Source organism: Castor canadensis, chromosome X, assembly GCF_047511655.1.
Source record: "Castor canadensis chromosome X, mCasCan1.hap1v2, whole genome shotgun sequence".
Taxonomy (NCBI): domain Eukaryota; kingdom Metazoa; phylum Chordata; class Mammalia; order Rodentia; family Castoridae; genus Castor; species Castor canadensis.
Window position 1 is genome coordinate 74,689,036 of NC_133405.1, and position 18,002 is coordinate 74,707,037.

The 18,002-nt window shown below is 40.3% G+C and overlaps 1 protein-coding gene across 1 annotated transcript; it reads left to right on the forward strand.

Moving 5' to 3' along the window:
* The first annotated feature begins 12,717 nt into the window (after window positions 1-12,717).
* Rtl3 (retrotransposon Gag like 3) lies at window positions 12,718-15,178 on the forward strand. Its single transcript, XM_074062712.1, has 2 exons — window positions 12,718-12,768; window positions 13,411-15,178. The coding sequence occupies exon 2, from the start codon at window positions 13,616-13,618 to the stop codon at window positions 15,176-15,178; it is 1,563 nt and encodes a 520-aa protein (XP_073918813.1). The 5' UTR covers window positions 12,718-12,768; window positions 13,411-13,615.
* The last annotated feature ends 2,824 nt before the right edge of the window (window positions 15,179-18,002 follow it).

Consider the following 18,002-nt stretch of genomic DNA (forward strand, 5'->3'; position numbering starts at 1 on the left):
AGTCACACTCCCCAGCACTTTTTGCTTTGGTTATTTTTGAGACAGGGTCTCATGGTTTTGCCCTGAGTTGGCCTTGACTATTATCTTCCCACTTATGCCTCCAGTGGAGCTGGGATGACAAGTACACACAGCCACTCCCAGCTTTTTTTATGTTGTTTAGATGGGGTCTACTGCTAACTATTTGTTGGACTTGGCGTCAACCATGATCTTCCCAATCTTTCCCTCCCAAGTAGCTGGGATTATAGGTGTGAGCCACTGAGTCTAGGCCTCAGAACTAGTTTTATGCTAAAATATCTCTCTGGTTAGAGAGAGATCTATCTATCACTAACTAATCTATCTCTCCAGATAGTGGCCCTGCAGCTATTAACCTGAAGCTCTATCATCCAGGATTCTCTTTGGGATTAGACAAGGAATACTGTTTTCCAAGCATCCCTTTAAAATACAAATTATCCCTGGAAAAGAAGCAAAAAATATTACTGATTTACAACAGTGAAAATGGGTTTATTCTGTGACAGGATACCAGGAACTGAAGCTACCACCTAGGGAAAAGATATCCAAGAACAGGTAGGCAAAGCAGAAGACAATTTATACACTGCTGAGTGTAGACCCTGCCACCAATTTTTCAGAACGAGGAGTGAGTTAAGTATTTTGACCATCAATTCACACTCTGTTGGGCTTTAAATAGTCTAGCTTACTTGATGACATTTGTCAGACTTTCTTGAGAACCTTTGGAAATGCATTGGAATTAATTAATCTTTCTTTAAAACCAACAGTCTCTCACCAGTCAATCCCTTCCCAACAGCTCCCTCACACACACCTCTCCAGTAACCACAAGAATACTTCTAAACAAGCCAGAAAACAAACATTTGTTCAGAATGCTTTTGCTGAGTTTGAGTAGCTATTCCATTTTCTCATCCCAAATTAACTCTCTGCAGAACCGGATTTAAAAATCCCCATAAAAGAAGCAAGACTCCACAAATCTGGCTCCTTCTTAATGTTCTCAGTACATGTTAAAATATAAATCTCAAAGCTCCAATTTCAGAGATTCTGGAACAGTAGGTCTTCCCCGGGTCCTGGGAATCTGCTTTTAAAAAAAAATCTCAGATTCTTCTGATGCTACCCTTTAAGGACTCAAAATACTCAAAATACAATGTGGGATTTGCATATGGTACAAAGCACAAATCTTCAATGACTTTTTACTCTGTGTACATCCATGTGACTACCACTCAAATCAGCATATAGAATATGTCTATCACTTGCACTCAAATGGTTCCCTATGCTCCTTCACAGCCAATATCCCTTCATTCCCAAAAGTAACTGTTATTTAGATTTCTTGCACTATTGATGAACTTGCCTGTTCTTGAATGTCATATAAATAGTATCATTTCCTGTTGGTTTAGTGAAAGACTTGAAATAATGTCTTTCGGATTCTTCCATGTTCTTGCATATCAGTAGCAACTACAGTCTTTCTTACTACACATAGAACCATTAAATGTTGAAGCTTGAAAGGACTTTAAAAACTAGCATATCGGGTTTTAAAGCTAAGACTCAAATATCTGCAATCAAACAGCAAAGAAATCAAAAAAGTAAAACAAGTAGGTGTAATGTAGTAAGGAATGGTGGAATTGTTGAAAACTACAGTGTCTTCCCCAAACAGTGGAAGTTGCCTGTATTTTACTCATCTCCTATAGACTATTGCTGTGTAGAAACATGGGCATAATACATCCAAATTTACTAATTTTTTTCATGAGAAGTTAGAAATCTGGATTGTTTTTGTAGAATCTCTATTTCTAATCAATTTTATAATAAATACAGATTGAATAAAACATACCAGCCAACCACATTAAGCTCATGGGTAGCCAGTTTGTAAAAATCTGACTATTCTAGCCTCCCTAGTTTCAGATAAGGAAATAATCCTCAGAAGGGAAGGGATTACCAGAAGGGTAAGGGCAGAGCTGAAGCAGCCTAGTGTAACAGATTCTAGCACAAAATGGAAGCATGAGACCTGTTGAATCTTTTCTAAGAATGGGGGACTGGAGAACAAAGGAGAATGATGGAGGGGGTGAATTCAACTATGATGTATTATAAGAACTTTTGTAAATGTCACAATGTGCCCCCATACAACAATAATGCAATAATAAAAACATAAAATAAAGAATTTGAAGACAGACTATCTGAGATAAAGTTCCATCTCTGCCTTTCACCAATTATATTGACCTATATAGTTGCCACAGGCATGTGATTTAGGCTTTCTGGCCCTCAGTGTTCTCATCTGTGAAAAAGAAGAGGCAATGCTTAAATTATAGGGCTGTTGTAAGAACTGAATAAGTTAATATGTGTAAAGAATTCAGTATGGTAACTAGTGCATAATAAGAGCTTTAGAAGTGTTAGTTTTGTCATTATTTTTGCTGTTGTTGTTATTGTTATTGTTGCTATTCCCATGGATAATGTATGGGAATAGTAATGTTGGGTCTGGAGACTTAAGGCAGATGAGTGAGTATCCCATCCCCCATGGAGAGCACTACCATTCCTACATCCTGAGAATGAGTGATAGATCTGCATTCCTGCATCCTAGAGGGAGTTGTAAACTGCATTTCTGCTTCCTAAAGAAAAGATCCAGGGTCTGATAGATCTGTCACAGGACTGATGAGCAAAATGCTCTCAAGATTGTTTCCCTTCCCCCAGTAAAAGTGCAAACCAAACCAGTTCACCTGAGAAAGCCCGGGAATCCATGGCCAATGAGAAAAACCCACCTAACCCAGAGTTAGAACGTCCATAAAATCCCCAGCCTTCACCTGAGCAGCAAGCTATCAGCTTCCGGGCTCCACTGCACTTCTCTAGCTGTTAGACTTTCCTTTCTCACTAATAAATCCTACTTTGGCCCATCATTTAGCTGCCTCATGAGCCAGTTTCCTGGCCTGTGAAGGCAAGGACCCTCGACACCGGCCCACAACACCTCGAAACCAACACGTAGCAGTAATAGTATTTGTCATTTCTGAGAAATTAGTTTTCCCAGGACAAATTACTAAAATATGATACCAAGACATTTCTAAACTATCAGGCTTAATGAAATAAAGCATGCAAATGAGTTCTTTTTTTGATGAATAAATTTTTTTCCTTCTTTTATTTTATTGTTTTTGCATTTACTTACATGTGTGTACATTGTCCCAACCCCCTATCCCTTACCTGCATTTCCAGGCAGAACCCGTTGCACTCTCTTGTTTTCCAATTTTGCTAAAGAGAAAGCATAGGAGATAATAAGAAAGAAATATCGTTTTTGCTAGTTTGAGATAAAGATAGCTATACAGAGAGATTCTTAGTGTTGCTTCCATGTACTTGTGTATTGCAACCCACATTGGCTCATCTCTGCTAGACTTCTTCACTACTTCCTGGTTCCCTTCCCATAGTGGCCTGTGCCCATTTAAGATTACTATATTTGCTCATCTACAGTGAGCACATCAAACACTTTCAAGTTTTAGGTTTCCTTCCCTTTCCCTGTTCCTCCTGTGTGCGTTCTCCCCTTAGTGAGTGACCCATGTCCAATAATATTATTGCATTTCAAATGAGTTCTTAATGCCAATTCTGCATTTAGTCAAAATATTTTCAAGTGATTTTTAGTTCAAGAATGAAAGGCATTGCTGCCAATTGAAAAAACATGTTTAAATCTGTACCTTTAATCTGTGAAAAATAACTTTCCTTTTCTCTAAATTAGACTTTACCTCAAACCAATGTAGAATTTTGGATAAACTATAAGATGATTTATACAAACAGTTTGTCAGAAATGCAGGTATTTTATCTGCTAATGTAAGAAATACGGGAAAGACAGTGTAATCATAGCATTCATTTTCATTGTACCGTGCTTTCAAATTTTTTTATTGTGCTGGGTGGGGGTACATTGTGGCATTTACAAAAGTTCTTACAATATATCAAATATATCATACTTGAATTCACCCCCTCCACCATTCTTCTTCACCCCCTCCCTCAAATTCCTGGGATAATTTCAACAGGTATTATTTTTCCATTTACATATATGTGTACACAGTATTTGCACCATAGTCACTCAATATGAATTTGAATGTTAGGCACTTAGGAAGCCATCCAACACCCCTCATTTTCTAGATGAGGAAATACACTAGAGAGATTACTAAATGCCCCCAAATCATATAACTCTTCTAACTAGTCACACAATACTAAAACAGGAAATACTTAGATCATAAGTGAAAACTGCAATGAGTGCTATTGCACTTGCAGCATTAGCACAGAAAAGAGAAAGAGGGAGTCCTGGACTGGGGAAAGAAAGTAAGGCTGCTTGGAGAAGGCAGCTTCTGAGCTGGGCCAAGAACAAAGGATCAGATTTCAAAAGGTAGAAAGCCAGGCAAAGGCAGAGCCACATGAATAAATAGAGTGAATGTGCTGTGTGGGTGGCACAGCTTCAAGATAAAGGAGGCTATTAGACTATGGCAAAGGCAGAGGGAAGAAAGCCCTGGCAGAGAGGAAGGATGGAACTGCATCCTACAGGGTTTTAAATACCAAATCAAGAAACTTGGACATGAAGAAACAGGCTGGTAATAAGAGTCCTTTGTTCCATAAAAGGAATGTCTGCTCATATCTTTTTAAATAATCCAAGTGCTACAGAAAAATGTAAAATTAAAACTAAAAGTCCCCTCTTCCCCACTACCCGGAATCACCATAATTAACAATTCCATGTGACACTTGCCAGAAATTTCTCTCATGAAATTCTTTTAAAATAAGAATCTTTATTTTTCAAATTGTGTTATATACTACAGTCACCTTGATGTAGCACAGTGACTATACTGCACCATACCTACTTTACACAGATACTTATATGACCAACTGAAAAAAGAAATTGTGAAGAACTCTTTAAAAATTAAGAAAACCAAATGCCTTTTCAGTCCTTGACAAATAATTCATAGGCCTAATCTTTCCCTTTTGCACATGCTAGTAGAGTCTACTCTGCTGGCATGCATGAAGAAAATACAAATGTCCCAGGAATCTGATGTGACTCTTTGTTAATGATATTTTCTGCTACATTCTTTCAGCCAAGAAATAATCAGAGAATAAAAGGGGGCCTATCTTTCTGTCAGGGGTACACACAAAGAAAAGAAGAAACACTCAGTTTTAGATAATCCAGCTGTGCTAGAAAATCAGAGTACTGACAAAGACAAAATAATGGCAGAAAGGGGATGGAAGGAAATAGGAAAACAGAATTTGGTTATGCAAATATCCTCCTACAGGAAATGATTGACATGAAATAACTAAACCAAGAGGCCCATGCTAGGATTAGCAGGGAGAAAATCACAGCCAGGATATTATAAAGTTCTTGAAAATATTGAGAACAGATCAGCTGATAAAGCAGATTAAAAATCGACCAGGTATTCTTTTTTTTTTTTTTCATTTTTCTTTTATTATTCATATGTGCATACAAGGCTTGGTTCATTTCTCCCCCCTGCCCCCACCCCCTCCCTTACCACCCATTCCACCCCCTCCCGCTCCCCCCCCTCAATACCCAGCAGAAACTATTTTGCCCTTATCTCTAATTTTGTTGTAGAGAGAGTATAAGCAATAATAGGAAGGAACAAGGGGTTTTGCTGGTTGAGATAAGGATAGCTATACAGGGCATTGACTCACATTGATTTCCTGTGCGTGGGTGTTACCTTCTAGGTTAATTCTTTTTGATCTAACCTTTTCTCTAGTTCCTGGTCCCCTTTTCCTATTGGCCTCAGTTGCTTTAAGGTATCTGCTTTAGTTTCTCTGCATTAAGGGCAACAAATGCTAGCTAGTTTTTTAGGTGTCTTACCTATCCTCACCCCTCCCTTGTGTGCTCTCGCTTTTATCATGTGCTCATAGTCCAATCCCCTTGTTGTGTTTGCCCTTGATCTAATGTCCACATATGAGGGAGAACATACGATTTTTGGTCTTTTGGGCCAGGCTAACCTCACTCAGAATGATGTTCTCCAATTCCATCCATTTACCAGCGAATGATAACAGTTCGTTCTTCTTCATGGCTGCATAAGATTCCATTGTGTATAGATACCACATTTTCTTAATCCATTCGTCAGTGCTGGGGCATCTTGGCTGTTTCCATAACTTGGCTATTGTGAATAGTGCCGCAATAAACATGGATGTGCAGGTGCCTCTGGAGTAACAGTCTTTTGGGTATATCCCCAAGAGTGGTATTGCTGGATCAAATGGTAGATCGATGTCCAGCTTTTTAAGTAGCCTCCATATTTTTTTCCAGAGTGGTTGTACTAGTCTACATTCCCACCAACAGTGTAAGAGGGTTCCTTTTTCCCCGCATCCTCGCCAACACCTGTTGTTGGTGGTGTTGCTGATGATGGCTATTCTAACAGGGGTGAGGTGGAATCTTAGTGTGGTTTTAATTTGCATTTCCTTTATTGCTAGAGATGGTGAGCATTTTTTCATGTGTTTTCTGGCCATTTGAATTTCTTCTTTTGAGAAAGTTCTGTTTAGTTCACGTGCCCATTTCTTTATTGGTTCATTAGTTTTGGGAGAATTTAGTTTTTTAAGTTCCCTGTATATTCTGGTTATCAGTCCTTTGTCTGATGTATAGTTGGCAAATATTTTCTCCCACTCTGTGGGTGTTCTCTTCAGTTTAGAGACCATTTCTTTTGATGAACAGAAGCTTTTTAGTTTTATGAGGTCCCATTTATCTATGCTATCTCTTAGTTGCTGTGCTGCTGGGGTTTCATTGAGAAAGTTCTTACCTATACCTACTAACTCCAGAGTATTTCCTACTCTTTCTTGTATCAGCTTAAGAGTTTGGGGTCTGATATTAAGATCCTTGATCCATTTTGAGTTAATCTTGGTATAGGGTGATATACATGGATCTAGTTTCAGTTTTTTGCAGACTGCTAACCAGTTTTCCCAGCAGTTTTTGTTGAAGAGGCTGCTATTTCTCCATCGTATATTTTTAGCTCCTTTGTCAAAGATAAGTTGCTCATAGTTGTGTGGCTTCATATCTGGATCCTCTATTCTGTTCCACTGGTCTTCATGTCTGTTTTTGTGCCAGTACCATGCTGTTTTTATTGTTATTGCTTTGTAATATAGTTTGAAGTCAGGTATTGTGATACCTCCTGCATTGTTCTTTTGACTGAGTATTGCCTTGGCTATTCGTGGCCTCTTGTGTTTCCATATAAATTTCACAGTAGATTTTTCAATCTCTTTAATGAATGTCATTGGAATTTTGATGGGAATTGCATGAAACATGTAGATTACTTTGGGGAGTATCGACATTTTTACTATGTTGATTCTACCAATCCATGAGCATGGGAGATCTCTCCACTTTCTATAGTCTTCCTCAATCTCTTTCTTCAGAAGTGTATAGTTTTCCTTGTAGAGGTCTTTCACATCTTTTGTTAGGTTTACACCTAGGTATTTGATTTTTTTTGAAGCTATTGTAAATGGAATTGTTTTCATACATTCTTTTTCAGTTTGCTCATTGTTAGTGTATAGAAATGCTAATGATTTTTCTATGTTGATTTTATATCCTGCTACCTTGCTATAGCTATTGATGATGTCTAGAAGCTTCTGAGTAGAGTTTTTTGGGTCTTTAAGGTATAGGATCATGTCGTCTGCAAATAGGGATATTTTGACAGTTTCTTTACCTATTTGTATTCCTTTTATTCCTTCTTCTTGCCTAATTGCTCTGGCTAGGAATTCCAGTACTATGTTGAATAGGAGTGGAGATAGTGGGCATCCTTGTCTGGTTCCTGATTTTAGAGGGAATGGTTTTAATTTTTCTCCATTAAGTATAATGCTGGCTGTAGGTTTGTCATATATAGCTTTTATAATGTTGAGGAACTTTCCTTCTATTCCTAGTTTTCTTAGAGCTTTTATCATGAAATGATGTTGGATCTTATCAAAGGCTTTTTCTGCATCTATTGAGATGATCAAGGGGTTTTTGTCTTTGCTTCTGTTAATGTGGTTTATTACGTTTATTGATTTTCGTATGTTGAACCACCCCTGCATCCCTGGGATGAAGCCTACCTGGTCGTGGTGAATAATCTTTTTGATGTGTTGCTGAATTCGATTTGCCATTATTTTGTTGAGGATTTTTGCATCAATGTTCATTAAGGAGATTGGCCTATAGTTCTCCTTTTTGGAGGTGTCTTTGCCTGGTTTGGGGATAAGTGTAATACTGGCTTCATAAAATGTGTTTGGCAGTTTTCCTTCCCTTTCTATTTCATGGAACAGTTTAAGGAGGGTTTCTACCAGGTATTCTTGAATGAATGTTAATGGACACCAGTAGTTTAGTAAATTCAGATATACAGGGCAGTTAGAAATTGCCACATTTCACCTGTCACAGTCATTTTAAGAAGAGGAGTAGATGGGGGAAGAGGGAGAATAATGGAGGGGATGAACCAAACTGGGGTACAATACATGTATATATATAGAAATGTCAAAACAAAACTCTATATAACTACCATATACTAATAAAAACACTCAAAAACTGCCATATATCTTGACCAAGTATATTTAAAACACTTATGTTACTGTTTTCTCTGCCAAATCTGTATTTACTCTTTGAATATTTATGTAGTACATTACATCTATGACCTCATACACTTCCCTCACATATCCTAGATTTCATCCAAACTGAGCTATTCCTTCTCCATTCACAGGCTTCTCCATTCACCTCTGTGCCTTTGTTTTTACTGTGTCCACCATCCAGAATGCTCTTTTCTTCATCCACTCTAATTTTGCCCCCATATTGGGATAATATTATTTTACTGATCTTTCTGCCTCTTCTACTGAGCCCTCCCAGATTCTACCCCTCTCTCTTCTACACTCCTCCACAAACATATCCACAAACTCTCCCTTCCACCCCAGAGGACTTTATGCCTCTCTCATATGACATTTAGCACCAGTAAATATCTACATATTGATACCAAAGCACATACTTTGCCAGTTGCTGGCCTGTTTAAGAAAGAGTTCTAAAATCATTTTTGTGTTACTCATCTAGTACACACACACCCCAAACACACATATCACATACACATATGCATGCATGTAGATAATCACAGCATACTAATATTAACCACCTAAATACTCCATAGCAATTTGTAGAAAGAGAATGAGATGGAAGCAATGTAGGATTACTTTGTGGAAAGCAAAATATATTGGAGTAATCATATGTTGAGTTTATATATAAATAGTTGAAAGGAATTTTGTTCAGGTACACTAGATAAGCTGACATGAAAATCAATGACAATTTCTCATACTATCAACATGATTTTCATCATCTGCTACAACTCACCAAATGTCTATTTTTAGATGCTCACATTATTTCTAATCTTCACAGCAACTCAGCAATTACCTATCTCCTGCTTTCCAGATGAGGAAAATGAGCCTCAGACAATTTAACTTGGCCAAGATCACACAGTTAGTAAAAAACAGAGCTGGGAATTGGACCTAGACCTGCCTTACCTCAAAGCCTGTGTTCTTTCTGTTAGCACATTTTTTAAAAAAAGCATTTTCACAACTACTATCACATTTGTACCACACAACAAAAGTGAAAAGTTGGCGGGGTTAGGTATTCTCCCTCCCTCAGTACCTCATTCTTTGCTGCATCTTCCACCCTTACACTCCCCATCCTCTTTAGTCTCATTGATGGTCTATCACCCCTTCAGCAGCCTGCAACCATACAAGCCCCTATCACCCCCATGACCAGATTAAGATCTGTAAAGGTAAGCTTAACTTTTATAAAGATAGTCTCCTTTTATGTAATTTTTTAAATGCTGAACCATAAAATCAAACTTTTACATTTAACTAAAATATACATTTGCTGTGTTTTTAGGCTTCTTTCTAGACTTTCTGATATTATCTTCCCTTCTCTTCTTCTTTTCTTCTTCCCTCCGCTCTCCTTTCCTACTCTTTCCCCCTCTTCCCCTCCCACTGTCCCTCTTTCCCTGACTTCCTTCTCTCCCTCCCCCTCTGTCCCCTTCCTCCTCTCTCCTGCTGATGGAAATCAGCAAAGATTTAATCTGCTTTCTTGGTAAAACAATATTGGCAAACTCCAAAGAGTAGGGGTCCAGACAGTACAGAAAATCAGATTCTTATAATATGTGCCTCCTCAGGAGTGAGGTTATAGCAAAGGCTTCCTATATGATTCTTAGGCTGCCATGATAAGTGCTTTTAGCTAAGAGATAAGGTCAGCAAATCATCAGGGTTCAATGAAGCCTTAGCCTTGAAATCATAAAGCAATTATGCTAACACTACATACTGTATCAGCCTTTAAGGAACTGATAGGGACTCCAACTTAGCACAATCTAAAGAATTCCAAAATTCTCCCTTTGCCCCAGGATATCTACCCAAACAAAAGGGTCTATGAAAAATGAAAATGCCACCAAGAAATTTCCATTTAAAGCCTTATGAGGTAATATATCACAAGAGGGATTTACTTTCCCAAAACGACAGCTGATCAAGGAGAAGGACCTCCTAAGTAGGAGACAAGAAATTAAATGAGAAGATGGTACATGTCGTAAAAGGAGTGGAAAGGGTATGAAATTCTCACTTCTTCGTAGTTGTCCTGGGACAGACCCTGTTTCCATTGCATTACCATGGGCTCTAGCTCCCAGTCATGTGGGTAAAGAGAATCCTTGATCAGCTTTCCAACATTCAAAGGAATTAGGAACTCCCACTGCTCCAGTGCTATATTATAGTGTATTGTTGGCAATAAAATTTCAATCTGTCCCGAGCACACAATGGGTTAAATTGAAGAAAATGCTGCGTTCTCTAATGCAACCATAGGAATAACATGTTGAACAAAACAAACACCAGGGTAGAACTTCCCCCAAGGAGTAACTGGGCATTGTGCCAGAGACCTATGGGGTAACCTGTCCTGTTGATTTTATTCCAGGGTGAGGAGAGGGAAGGGTAGGAGCTTGCTTTAATAATGTAGCCCACCCAGCTTTGAGGATGAAGACCTTGGCAAAGACCTGAAATGTTTCAGATTGTATACTTACCAACAAAATAAAATTATGTTTCATAGTGGAATGTACAAAGTAGAATTTCATCTCATTCAACCTTTTCCTTTTCTTTCTTCCTAAGCTAACAATCAACATATGTAATTTATTAACATAACTGAGCATGAATTTTCTTGTTATTGTGCATGTTTTTTATATCTGTTAAATGAACACATTTGTCTTCATTTTCCTGAAATAGTCATTTGCCTGGTTACCAAAACTTCATTTACTTAAAATACTTTTATAAGCATCCTGAAGACTCCATAAACTCCATCATATTGTGAGTGTGAGAAGGACTAAAGTATAAGGGAGACATGATGAGAGTGTGGATGTTATTACTTTCCTATTCTTGCTTAACTAATTGAGGCTAGTAAAACCACTTTAGGCATTTTAACAAAAGTCAATGTAGCTCTTTTTCCACCCAAAGGAAAGTAATGCTCTATGTTTAGGCAGTTTGGAACTTGTACTTAAGAATGCTGAATTTGGTCTTTGCTCTTTAGTGGAGCGGAATAGGGGAAGAAAGATCCCTGTGTTTACCCACTGAGGAAATATGCCTGTAGGCAAAGCACTGTACAGTGATTTGGTCCATGGGCTTTTTAAATATCTACCTTGGTTGCTCTGCAATTCCCATGTTAATCACTTCATCTTCCTGCTTAGGTGCCTTCAGTATTGATTCTAGAGAATTATTTGGTAAACTAAACTGTCTATCACCCAGTCAGAAAGAAAAGATAAAAGCTCTTGAGTGGTGAAAACTCAGCACCATGAAAGCCAATCACTGCAGATTTCTTCATAAGAGAACTCTTGCTCAGCTCCACACCAGTCTAGAAAATTTATCTACCCAGGTTCCCAATTCACATATGATTAGAAAGAATAAATTTATACTAAGTTACTGCTGCTACAATTTATTATTACTATTATCATTATTTTTATCAGGTGTTATTAGCTGCTTAATACTGTGCTAAGCTTTTTACACACATTAGTTCATTGATTCTTTGTAACAACCCTATCAACTTAAATATGATTAATTGCTCCATTTCACAGTTTCATAAACTGAGGTTTAGACTATAAATTTTAGAAGGGCTAAATAATTTACCAAATTTGTAAATATTTAATATAGACCATCATAAAATCTGGTGTGAAGAGCAGCTGCAAGAACCCACCAACAAAGTTGTTCTCCCCGCATTCTTACCCCACTATACATTGCCTAGAGCCGTCCACAGAAAGGTTTCCAAGAGCACATTGCAAGGGGGGTGCTCAGGACTGAGTAGGTGGGCAGGAGAAGTGGCTAAGAGGTTGCAGTTGCTAAGTAGGAAAGAATTAAACAAATGGCCCACTATGGGTAGAGTAAGGGTAAGTTACATGAGACAGACATTTAAAAAATCAAGTCCCAGACCACTGTGGTCATTCAGAAATGTTTGCAACTTTTCACAAGGGTAGTGGTATTACTCCCAATTTCCTGGCCAAATATTTATTAAAGTTACTAAGGACTGAGTACATGAATTTGCCTCACATCAACGCAGCATGCTACTTTCCTTGCAGCTCTGAACTGTGAGGTACTGTCAAAAAAAAAAAAAAAAAAAAAACCTCTTCCACAGTCGACATAGCTGCATTACAGAGGAGAGTTGGAACATGTTCTGGGAGTGGGTGTGTTTGTTTGAGTTCAGTGTGTGCAGAAAAGGCAAGCCTCCACAGCCATTCAAACACTTCACTCCTCAGCGATGGGTATGCAGACAGCCGAGCTCCTGCACTGAGTCTCTGAATGGTAACGTACATTTATAAAGATTATTTTCTTAACAATTTTGAAGCATTTTATAAATAATATGCATGTGTCTGCTGAGCACATATATATATATATATAGTCAACTTTTGCATATATATGTATATATATTTAGTGAACTTTTGCTTTGTTTTCTCCTGAGACTGGTCATGTGTGGTTATGTTATATGATTTTGAGGTGTCAAAAAGGGCTCCCCTCTACCTCTTACCCTATCCACCCAAAAAATCCCTTGGTTTGGCCCACCACAGAGCCTAAAATCCCCATATTGCTCAAACATTTGATTTAGTCACTGAAAGCAGATGTTAGAACTCCAGATGTTGTTAAAATCCAAGTGCTGGAATATAGAGCAGACACTAGAAACTAAAAACTATGTAAGACAAAGGAATATGGAAAAATGTTTCTGATATAACGTTAAGTCTCAAAAGAAGAGTGCAAAATGGCATGCACAGTCTGGGTCAGGTGCTATTCTTAAAATGCCATAGGGCCAGAGCCAGTATTTGTGCCTCAATTTGTGAACATGAGTCTGTAGTAAAAGAAAGCCAGCACTGTTGGACAGATGTTGCTCTGATTTATGTTGAATGAGTGCTTTCCACAGTTTCTCATCCGTAGCTCCCACTCTTTTCACAGCGTATCTGACACCTCCCTTTGCTGAGCTCCGGAGGCTCCCAGTGACCTCTTGGTAATCAGTTTTGGCTGGGCCCAAATCCCCACCCCTTGGAAAACTCACAGAGCCTGACGTGTGCCTGTGAGCAACTTTCAGGAAAGACCTCACAAGCAACCACCAAATCTCTGTTGGTAGCAAATTGCCAAACCAAGCCCATTTCCTCAAAAGATGGTAGAGGACTTAGCAGCCTCCTATATTGCTCTGAAATTGGAGAATGAAAGTCTGCAGGCCCAAGTGCAGAGGTTGATGGAAGAAAATGCTGCCCTCCAGGCCCAGATCCCAGAGTTCCAAAAATCCCAAGCAGCCCTTGAGGAGCAACAACTCCCAAAGCCCTCAGAGATCCAGGAGTCCCAGAAATCCTCAGAGCTCCCAGATCCCCCAACAGTCTGGGGTCTCCAAGAGCCCAGAGAGATCAAGGGTCCCCAGGAACCCCCAGAAATCAAGGAGTCCCAGGAGCCCCCCAAGCCCCTTGATCCCCCAACAACCTGGAGTCTCCAACAACCCTCAGGAATCAAGGGGGTCCAGGAGTCCACAGAGCTCCAGGAGCTCAGAGCTTGGAAGCCTCCAGCAGCCCAGGAGCCCCAGGAGACCCAGAAGCCCCTTGAGCCCCCAACAAGTCAGAATCCCCAGGCACCTTCAATGGGCCATGAGCTCCCAGCAGCCTGGGAGGCAAGGCCCCCAGACACCCAGGATACCCCACAGGCCCAGGAGCCCCAGAATTCAGAACCCAGGGATCTCCCAAATGCTGAGGAGCCTCAGAAGGCACCAGAATACCAGGAGACATCGTCACAGCTGGAGCTCCTTGAGCTTCCAGCTACCCAGGAGCCTCTGGAGCCTTCAGTGTCCCAGGAGTCCCTGGATCTATCAGGTGCCCAGGAGTTCCTAGAACTCTTGGTACCCCAGGAGTCCCTGGAGAACCTAAGAGTTGTGGAGATATCTTCAGCTTCAGCATTCCCACAGGCCCCCAGTGCATTGGAGGTTGCAGCTTTCCCTCTAGAATACCCTTTAGCCTTCAATGGGGATGCCCAGAAGCTTCCTGAGTTCCTGATTCAACTGAGCAGTTACATGAGACTCAGAGGAAACCTGTACCCCACTGAAGCTGCCCTGGTGAGCTTCGTTGGCAATCGCTTCTCAGGTGAGGCAGGAAGATGGTTCCAGCCCTTACTAGATATCCAAAGCCCCTTGCTGGAGCAATTTGAAAGTTTCATACAAGTACTCCAGAATACTTTTGATAATCCAAAGAACATGGAAGATGCCAACCATCGCATCCCTCAGCTGTGCCAAGGGGAGGGCCCTGTGCACCAAAAAGCGGCCCATTTCCACTTCCTTGCTCAAGAGCTGACCTGGAATGAAAGCACTCTCTGCATACAATTTCAAGAAGGGCTTGCCAGTTCTATCAGAAATGAACTGCCTTGCACAAGCCCTGCCACCAACCTCTCTGATCTGATCACTCAGTGTGTCAGCCTAGAAGAGAAGATAAGTGGTAATACTGATCCCAATCCATCAGGTGCAAGCCCCTCTGAAGAGGGAGATGGGCCTGAGAGTCCACCTGCTGAAAGCCAGCCTGTGCAAGCTCCAAGCATCAGGCCACATCTCAGTGAAGCAGAACGGGCCCGCCGCCGCGAAGGCCACTTATGCCTCTATTGTGGTCATCTGGGTCATTTTGCCAGAGATTGTCCTGTCAAGCCTCATCGTGCCCAGCAGGCGGGAAACATGGAGGCCCGGCGGTAAGGGGGACACCGGGCGGGCTAATCTACAAATATGCGTCCCCCTCTCTTCCAATATCAATGTCTCGTACCCTATGGCTGACTGTTGAAATCCGACTGGGAAGACGACAATTTTTTGAGCAGGCGATGGTAGATTCAGGCTCCTACAGAAACAGCATCGACAATTCCGTAGTTCTTAGAGAGAAGTTGCCCATCCGCAGTAACATCTTCCCTCTGATGCTGGAAACCGTAGATGGTCGTCCATTGATTAATGGACCCATAACCAAGGAAACACCCCCTGTTGAAGTCAAAATTGGAAACCACGTGGAAGAGCTACAGTTTGACATTATTCATGCACCACGATACCCTCTGATTCTTGGAATCCACTGGCTTGAGACACATGACCCAAACATTGAGTGGAGTACTCGCACTGTGTCCTTTCCATCCCGTTATTGTCACTACAATTGTTTCAGGCACAGGTGGAATAGAAGACGGCGAGATGAAATAATTGCTGGGTAGATTCTGGGTCCCAGTGACTTCTGGAAACCTGCCTTCTGTTACCTCAGCTGTCATCAGCATTTGCTGCTCTCTGAATCTTCCACTAAACCTCTGGCTATGAACTAAGGCTACCTGTACAATGATTCTGCCTCTTGGATCATGGTTTGAACCTGACGATTGAGCTGCTTTTTTTCACCTACCTTGCATGCCCTCCCCTTTGAACCCTACATTATGTGGGGCTACTATAATTACAATTTATACTAACAATATGCATGAGGATAGATATTAGAAACTAATACTGAAAAAGTGTAGCTGTTAGACTAACTTCATTTTTTTTCTTATCAAGATTTCTTTATCACAGAAGTTGCAACTTTTTTCAATAAAAATCAATTTTCAAGTGATATTTTAAAAAATAATCAATAAACATTGGCAATTTCTACTTGTGTTTGCATTATTTCTTGGCTTAGTGGAGGGAGGTGGGTAAGGCACTAGTAAATTGGGAGGAAGAGAAGGAATTAGAAAAAGTGCAAATTTTGGGTGGGTCAGAGGGTGATAATGCAGGGGGAGATGGAGAGACTCAGGAAGGATGGGGCTAAGATTGGGCAGGGTATGGAGGGAACAGGGGGAAGCAGGAGGTAAAGTTGAGAAGAGGATTTGGGAAAGTTTGGGAGGAAGTAAGAGATGGCTCAGGGGAAAGGCTGGAAGATGCTGAGGGCAGGGGAAAGGGGAGGGAGAAATTCCCATAAAAATAAACAGGGAAAAGATATGGAGCTGCTTGTAAGGCAAAATTCTTTGACTTTTCGAGTCAACCAAAGAGCACTGGAGCAGGTAATGAAACAACTTGGTGACCCAGCTCTCCCTGTAAATTGGCATGATCTTATTCCCTGAAGCAGGGAAATTTGCCCAAGGACTCTTGCCTACTAACCTGCTCTTAACCAGTGCACAGAAGCAGCTTGGCAAGAATCAGCTTTCAACACATGCAGACTGTTAGTAGCCACCTCTCCTATACTTACAGGTTGTCCTGCCATGTTATCCATGCTGCCTGCATGACACACCCAGAAAGCAAAGTCCAAGAAAGAAACTTAATGTCTCCACTTAATGGAGAAGTTGGTATCTCTGGCTGAGAGGTGAGGTGTGGTCCAAGCAGATCTTAATAATTTCCCTTTCTGTTTTTAACTTTTCCTTTGGAGTCTTTCTCTTTGAAGCCACTTGAATGAGACTTTTCTCCTTCTTTAGACAAGTAATCAAATAAATGAGCATAATCCTAGAGGAGATAGGGAGGAACTTACCATTCATTGAGCCCCTAATATTTTCCAGCTACAATGTCATGCATTTTACACATATTAATTATCTCATTGCATCTCACAACAACTCAGTGAAGTAGGTATATTTGCTTCTATTTTGTCAATGAGCAGAATCCCAGCAAGTATAGCTCACTTGCTCAAAATAACACAGCTAGTAAGTAGTGGAGACCTGTTTGGCCTCTAAGGCTCTGTCCCTTTTCCCCTACAGCAGGCCAATCTACCTAAAACAGTGGTGAACACCAACCAAGATTGTAGTAGCAGGAAGCTAAGCAAGATAACCCTTAAAATGAGGGAGAAACATAGGGAAATCACAGGGACTGTTAGTATAGTAGTTCTGTTTCCCAAGTTCCTTTGTTCTGACTCCCAGCATTCTTGTCATCCTCTTAACTTGCTGTTTCATCTCTTAAAGGATTTCTTTCCTGCAGGAACTGTGCCTTATTTAGCAGCACCACTTGTCAAATTTTCTGACTAGCCATTTCCATAACCAATCCAACTCCTATGCAGCCTTACAATCCTACCTCTTCTAATCCTCACTAGCCTCCTCTTCCTTTCCTGAACATAGTAATGGATTTTGGCATTATAACCACCTCCTGGTATGTGGGCCTTCCCTCAGGAATATGGACTCTTCTGTTTTTTTTTTTTTACTCAGTTATTCACCTCTACTCCCAAGAATAAACACTATTTACCAATGTTAAATACAAGAGGGGAAAAAAGTCAAGCAGCCACAAAGGAAACAAATACTTTTTATTCGTCAAACTGCCATAGAGCTAGGAAAACCAACTGCATTTGATTTCCCCAGGACTAAGAGGATTTATACAGGGCTTTCTGTGCAAAACTGGGATAGTTTTGGACAAACTGAGATTGTTGGTCATCCTACGTGGATCCTACATTTTTTTATCTAGCTATAGAGGCTTATTTAACTAGAGTGCAATTCCTTATTTCACAATAGGATCAATTATCTAATCATAGAATCACACACTTTGTGAGTTGAAAAAATTTCAAGAAGACAATTCCCTTGAGAAGTAGGAATGAAGAGACCCAGAGAAA

Coding starts and splice junctions, on each gene's coding strand:
- Rtl3 (XM_074062712.1), top strand. CDS start 13,616: ATGGTAGAGGACTTAGCAGCCTCCTATATTGCTCTGAAATTGGAGAAT.